The 7,414-nt window shown below is 46.5% G+C and overlaps 1 protein-coding gene across 2 annotated transcripts in view; it reads left to right on the top strand.

Annotated features, from left to right (window-relative positions):
- kcnh3 (potassium voltage-gated channel, subfamily H (eag-related), member 3) overlaps positions 1-7,414 on the top strand; it is a 248,801-nt gene that overhangs the window by 235,312 nt on the left and 6,075 nt on the right. For both annotated transcript variants that reach the window (XM_046369023.1, XM_046369033.1), the window contains 2 exons: positions 3,781-4,039; positions 5,441-5,541. In XM_046369023.1, the coding sequence (XP_046224979.1) occupies positions 3,781-4,039; positions 5,441-5,475 (294 nt within the window). In that variant the 3' untranslated portion in view covers positions 5,476-5,541. The remainder of the gene's footprint in view (positions 1-3,780; positions 4,040-5,440; positions 5,542-7,414) is intronic.

Below are 7,414 nucleotides of genomic sequence, written 5' to 3'. Positions count from 1 at the left end.
ATGTTTATTTATTTTCCCTTCTGTAATTTGCAAATGTCTCTATTATTTTGGAACTTGTGTAAATGTAATATTTACTGTTTATTTCACTTTTGTTTATCCATTTCACTTGCTTTTGCAATGTAAACATGTTTCCTATGCCAATATAGCCCCTTGAATTGAGTTGAGAGAGAATAAAGCGCCTTGATTTGAATTTAGAGAGAATAAAGCCCATTGAATTCAATTGAGAGAGAATAAAGCCCCTTGATTTGAATTGAGAGAGAATAAAGCCCCTTGAATTCAATTGAGAGAGAATAAAGCCCCTTGAATTCAATTGAGAGAGAATAAAGCCCCTTGAATTCAATTGAGAGAGAATAAAGCCCCTTGAATTCAATTGAGAGAGAATAAAGCCCCTTGAATTCAATTGAGAGAGAATAAAGCCCCTTGAATTCAATTGAGAGAGAATAAAGCCCCTTGAATTCAATTGAGAGAGAATAAAGCCCCTTGAATTCAATTGAGAGAGACAGAGTGAGAGAGAGAAATAGCCAGTTCAGGACTTTGAAGAGGAATGTGGTAAGATAACTGAACTTGTTTTGATTTATGTTGTGATTGATTTGTAATTTTATCAGTAGCTTTTGAATTTAATTTGTTGTAATGTGAAATTGTAAATGGTTTGTGTCATGTTGATCAATGGGTTTCCCCTGGTAAATAAAGGTTAAATTAATAAAACAATAAGAGTCTTTGATCAAAGTGAAAGCAGAGAGGAGAGTAGAAAACAGAGAAGAGAGAGAAAGGGGTCTGGGCTTGTCCACATGGTGAAATATCACACCCATTCATTATCTCATTTACTGAAGAGACCTATGGACATGTGTTATGGTTTCATTATCTCATTTACTGAAGAGACCTATGGACATGTGTTATGGATTCATTATCTCATTTACTGAAGAGACCTATGGACATGTGTTATGGATTCATTATCTCATTTACTGAAGAGACCTATGGACATGTGTTATGGATTCATTATCTCATTTACTGAAGAGACCTATGGACATGGATTCATTATCTCATTTACTGAAGAGTTGGACATGGATTCATTATCTCATTTACTGAAGAGACCTATGGACATGTGTTATGGATTCATTATCTCATTTACTGAAGAGACCTATGGACATGTGTTATGGATTCATTATCTCATTTACTGAAGAGACCTATGGACATGTGTTATGGATTCATTATCTCATTTACTGAAGAGACCTATGGACATGTGTTATGGATTCAGGTACAAACTCTCTGTTTAGATAGTGGATGAGATATACCTTCACACACACACACACACACACACACACACACACACACACACACACACACACACACACACACACACACACACACACACACACACACACACACACACACACACACACACACACACACACACACACACACACACGACTGGCACCACCTGGCATCTGTAAGGTCAGAACAATTAAACACAGCCTCTCCCTCCCTCCCCTCCCCCCTCTAGTAATGTGTTGTAGCAGGTGTTCCCTGTGGTCTAAGACCAGTAGATTTAGCTTGTCCTTTCAACACAACGCCTTCTCATGTAATCTCATAGCCCACTAATTCCTGCTTTGTTTGGCTGTTCGGCTTTTAGAAGTCATGTTTGTCTCTGAGGACATTGTTGTATTATTCATTTGACGTTGGGTGAGAGGGGTAGGGGAGGGCTGGGTGAGAGGGGTAGGGGAGGGTGAGAGGGGTAGGGGAGGGCTGGGTGAGAGGGGTAGGGGAGGGTGAGAGGGGTAGGGGAGGGCTGGGTGAGAGGGGTAGGGGAGGGTGAGAGGGGTAGGGGAGGGCTGGGTGAGAGGGGTAGGGGAGGGTGAGAGGGGTAGGGGAGGGGAGGGCTGGGTGAGAGGGGTTGGTGGAGGGCTGGGTGAGAGGGGTAGGGGAGGGAGGGTGAGAGGGGTAGGGGAGGGCTGGGTGAGAGGGGTAGGGGAGGGCTGGGTGAGAGGGGTAGGGGAGGGCTGGGTGAGAGGGGTTGGTGGAGGGCTGGGTGAGAGGGGTAGGGGAGGGGAGGGTGAGAGGGGTAGGGGAGGGCTGGGTGAGAGGGGTAGGGGAGGGCTGGGTGAGAGGGGTTGGTGGAGGGCTGGGTGAGAGGGGTTGGTGGAGGGCTGGGTGAGAGGGGTTGGTGGAGGGCTGGGTGAGAGGGGTTGGTGGAGGGCTGGGTGAGAGGGGTAGGGGAGGGGAGGGTGAGAGGGGTAGGGGAGGGTGAGAGGGGTAGTGGAGGGCTGGGTGAGAGGGGTAGTGGAGGGCTGGGTGAGAGGGGTAGTGGAGGGCTGGGTGAGAGGGGTAGGGGAGGGGAGGGTGAGAGGTGTAGTGGAGGGCTGGGTGAGAGGGGTAGTGGAGGGCAGGGTGAGAGGGGTAGTGGAGGGCAGGGTGAGAGGGGTAGGGGAGGGGAGGGTGAGAGGGGTAGGGGAGGGTGAGAGGGGTAGTGGAGGGCTGGGTGAGAGGGGTAGGGGAGGGTGAGAGGGGTAGTGGAGGGCTGGGTGAGAGGGGTAGTGGAGGGCTGGGTGAGAGGGGTAGTGGAGGGCAGGGTGAGAGGGGTAGTGGAGGGCTGGGTGAGAGGGGTAGTGGAGGGCTGGGTGAGAGGGGTAGTGGAGGGCTGGGTGAGAGGGGTAGGGGAGGGCAGGGTGAGAGGGGTAGGGGGATGGGTGAGAGGGGTAGGGGAGGGGAGGGTGAGAGGGGTAGGGCAGGGCTGGGTGAGAGGGGTAGGGGAGGGCTGGGTGAGCGGGGTAGGGGAGGGCAGGGTGAGAGGGGTAGGGGAGGGTGAGAGGGGTAGGGGAGGGTGAGAGGGGTAGTGGAGGGCTGGGTGAGAGGGGTAGGGGAGGGCAGGGTGAGAGGGGTAGGGGGATGGGTGAGAGGGGTAGGGGAGGGATGGGTGAGAGGGGTAGGGGAGGGATGGGTGAGAGGGGTAGGGGAGGGATGGGTGAGAGGGGTAGGGGAGGGCTGGGTGAGAGGGGTAGGGGAGGGCTGGGTGAGAGGGGTAGGGGAGGGCTGGGTAAGAGGGGTAGGGGGTGCTGGGTGAGAGGGGTAGGGGAGGGCTGGGTAAGAGGGGTAGGGGAGGGCTGGGTGAGAGGGGTAGGGGAGGGCTGGGTAAGAGGAGTAGGGGAGTGCTGGGTGAGGATGGTAGTGGAGGGCTGGGTGAGGATGGTAGTGGAGGGCTGGATGAGAGGGGTAGGGGCAGGCATGGATGAGAGGGGTGGGGGCAGGAATGGATGAGAGGGGTGGGGGCAGGGATGGATGAGAGGGGTAGGGGCAGGGATGGATGAGAGAGGTGGGGGCAGGGATGGATGAGAGGGGTGGGGGCAGGGATGGATGGAAGTGTGTGTGTGAGGAATGGATATCAAACTCATAGAGAGAAGCTGGGACTAGATGGTAAAAGTCTACCTCCCACTGGTACTGTGGTGTTACTGCACCTACTCTAGGCTACTGTGGTCTTCTTGTGTTGTGGATCATTATCATTCCCCACTCAACCTTGCCTCTAGCCTGGTTTGAAAAAACACATCTAGCCCCATCCCCTTTTCCTAAAGCCTATTCCTAAAGCCTATTCATAAAGCCTAACTCTGAAGAAAAAGCTGAAGGAATTAGATATTATATAGTTTACACCTATCTGATGCTTTCGTATAGTTGAATGTACCTTTATCACGTCTCTCTCTCCCCTCCCTCCTTCTGGTTGCTCTCCCCCCTCCCATTCCCTCTCTCTCTCTTGCTCTCTCTCTCTCTCTCTCCCCATTTATCTCTCCACAGGTGGACTGGGAGAGTAATGGAAGTTTGGTGAAGAAGCTGTCTTCCATTAAGGAAGATGAGGAGGGTGATGAAGAGCAGACCTCTGTGTCGCGTGCCCCTCGTTCACCTCGACGTCTGACCAGGGTTCTCAACTCGCCCCTGCGTTCGCCCCTGCTGCACCCTCGACCCTTCCGCCCCCCCTCAGAACACACCCGCCCCCCCCCACTCTGCAGATACCTGTGGTCAGCTTCAGCAGTGCGCCACTGGAGCTTAGTCCAAGGTAGGGAAAACACAGACTCAGTCATTCTACACACACACACAAATCACGCACACAACGTTTTGCAACCAATGGGTCGTTCCACGTAAATATACATTTTTCACCAATATTGAATTTTAAAATCCTGTTATATTAAATGAAGTGCCCTTTAATATAGACCACATGGAGAATACAATCAAATCAGATTTGTTTTGTTTTGTGAATGAAGGCTTTGCTAAAGTGCTAAAATTATGCATTTTGTCCTGTCCCTCCTGTCCCTCCTGTCCCTCCGTCAACCCTGTTTCACTTCTAGGATGATCTCAACCCACTTAATCAAAACATATCTCCAACATCATTGTAAAGTCCTAGTTAGTCTGTTGCTTTGACAAAGTCAAAGTCTGAAGATGATTTATTTCACGTGATTAATGTCTGTCCCTCATTTTAAGGTCAACCCTGTTACGTGAACTGAACTCTGTTTAATATGGTGAAACTATTCCTTTTTTTTCTCAAAATAAAAATGGAAGATCTAATAGTCAAATCATAGTGTACAAGCAGGTGAGCTGGTTCTACTTTTTTTGTAACATTTCTGGTGTTTTGTGGAAAACTGAGCGAGACGGAGTATGACACGGCAACGCCATTACTCATCAATAGACAGGCTAGAAATGTTTTAGCAATTACATTTTTTGGGGTGAAGCTTGCAGTCAATTTACACTCCCTGTTCCACATAGCAAGCTTCTATTCCCTCTGTAACAAGGATTTATGGCTCGTCAACCGTGACACGGTCAACCCTGCACTTAATATAGTATTGTTTTTATTTAACATCTCGAGATGGGAAATTCCGTTTTTTATGAAGTTGAAAATGTGTTCTTTATGATAGAATGTTCAAATTAGTTTTTTTTTTGCAAGTTACACTCAAAAGGCACTGAATTGGTGGAACGGGTAGAGTAGAGTGGAGGAGAAATGGAAATGGGAGAGAAAAAGGGCTGAGGAAGCAGGGCTTGAATTGATGGAGTTCAACTTCCTCCACAACAATGTTGGTTGTGTTTATTCATCTTTATTCCCCTCTTTCTTTCTCTTTCACTCTTCTCTCTCTCTCTCTCACTTTCTCTCTCTCTCTCTGTTCCCACTCTCTCCTCTGTCTCTCCTCTCTCTCTCTCTCTCTCTCTCTCTCTCTCTCTCTCTCTCTCTCTCTCTCTCTCTCTCTCTCTCTCTCTCTCTCTCTCTCTCTCTCTCTCTCTCTCTCTCTCTCTCTCTCTCTCTCTCTCTCTCTCTCTCTCTCTCTCTCTCTCTCTCTCTCTCTCTCTCTCTCTCTCTCTCTCTCTCTCTCTCTCTCTCTCTCACTCTGCTCTCTCACTCTGCTCTCTCACTCTGCTCTCTCTCTCTCTGCCTCTCTCTCTCTCTCTCTCTCTCTCTCTCTCTTTCTAGGTTTGTGGATGGTATTGAGACAGAGAGCAGTGTGAACTCCTCCCAGAAGTTTGAGTTTAGCTCCAGGCTGGTACACAGTGGTCAACCATCCCCAGGACTAGGTAATACAAAGTTTTGTAGCGATTCCTATGTTGTTGATGTAAAGAATATTTGTTGGTCCGTGATGTGTAATGAGAAGCAACCCGACGCTGCACTTGACACATTTATGAAATTGCTTATCCCAGTTACTAAGAAGCATGCAACCATTAAGAAAATGAGTGAAGAGGAATTGAAAAACGGTGTGGTTGAGAGGGATGAGGCAAAATAAATGGCAATACATACTGCAAATTGAGAAATCATGTGACTAAACTGAATCAAAAGAAGAAGAAACTACTCTATGAAACAAAGACAAATGACATGATAGTAAAAAGCTTTGGAGCACCTTAAATGAAATGTTGGACAAAAAGGAAAACTCTGCTCCATCATTCATTGAATCAGATGCCTCATTCATTACAAAACCCACTGATATTGACAACTACTTTATTGATTTTTTTCATTGGCAAGATTAGCAAACTTAGGCATGACATGCCAGCAACAAACGCTGACACTACACATCCAAGTATATCTGACCAAATTAAGAAAGACAAGCATTGTAATTTTGAATTCCGTAAAGTAAGTGTGGAAGAGGTGAAAAAAATGGTTGTCTATCAACAATGACAAGCCTACTAGAAAGTGTGTGCCCTCAGGCCTGGAGGGAGCAAAAGTGATTCCCCTACCTAAGGATAGTAAAGCCCTCTTTACTGGCTCAAATAGCCTGTTAATAACCCTTTGTAAACTTTTGGGAAAAAATGGTATTTGACCAGATACAATGCTATTTTAGATTAAACAAATCGACAACAAACTTTCAGCATACTTATAGGGAAGGACATTCAACAAGCACATCACTTACACAAATGACTGATGATTGGCTGAGAGAAATTGATGCTAAAAAAGATTGTGGGGCTGTTTTGTTAGACTTTGATGCAGCTTTTGACATGATCGATCATAGTCGGTTGCTGGAAAAACTTGTGTTATGGCTTTACACCCCCTGCTATATTGTGGATAAAGAGTTACCTGTCTAACAGAACATAGGGTGTTCTTTAATGGAAGCCTCTCAAACGAAATCCAGGTAGAATCAGGAATTCCCCAGGGCAGCTGTCTAGGCCCCTTACTTTTTTCAATCTTTACTAACGACATACCACTTGCTTTGAGCCAGTGTGTCTATGTACAGTTGAAGTCAGAAGTTTACATACACTTAGGTTGGCGTCATTAAAACTCGTTTTTCAACCACTCACAAAATTCTTGTTAACAAACTATAGTTTTGGCAATTTATTTAGGACATCTACTTTGTGCATGACACAAGTAATTTTTCCAACAATTGTTTACAGACAGATTATTTCACTTATAATTCACTGTATCACAATTTCAGTGGGTCAGAAGTTTACATACACTAAGTTGACAGTGCCTTTAAACAGCTTAGAAAATTCCAGAAAATGTTGTTGTGGCTTTAGAAGCTTCTCATTGACATCAATTGAGCCAATTGGAGGTGTACCTATGGGATGTATTTCAAGGCCTACCTTCAAACTCAGTGCCTCTTTGCTTGACATCATGGGTAAATCAAAAGAAATCGGCCAAGACCTCAGAAAAACAATTGTAGAACTCCACAAGTCTGGTTCATCCTTGGGAGCAATTTCCAAATGCCTGAAGGTACCATGATCATCTGTACAAACAATAGTACGAAAGTATAAACACCATGGGACCATGCAGCCATCATACCGCACAGGAAGGAGACTCATTCTGTCTCCTAGAGATGAACGTACTTTGGTGCGAAAAGTGCAAATCAATCTCAGAACAATAGCAAAGGACCTTGTGAAGATGCTGGAGGAAACAGGTACAAAAGTATCTATATCCACAGTAAAACAAGTTCTATATCGACAAAACCTGAAAGGCCACTCA

This window comes from Oncorhynchus gorbuscha, linkage group LG01 (assembly GCF_021184085.1).
Source record: "Oncorhynchus gorbuscha isolate QuinsamMale2020 ecotype Even-year linkage group LG01, OgorEven_v1.0, whole genome shotgun sequence".
Classification (NCBI taxonomy): Eukaryota; Metazoa; Chordata; class Actinopteri; order Salmoniformes; family Salmonidae; genus Oncorhynchus; species Oncorhynchus gorbuscha.
Note: the sequence above shows the minus strand (reverse complement) of the source record. Positions and strands in the feature narration are given on the sequence as shown.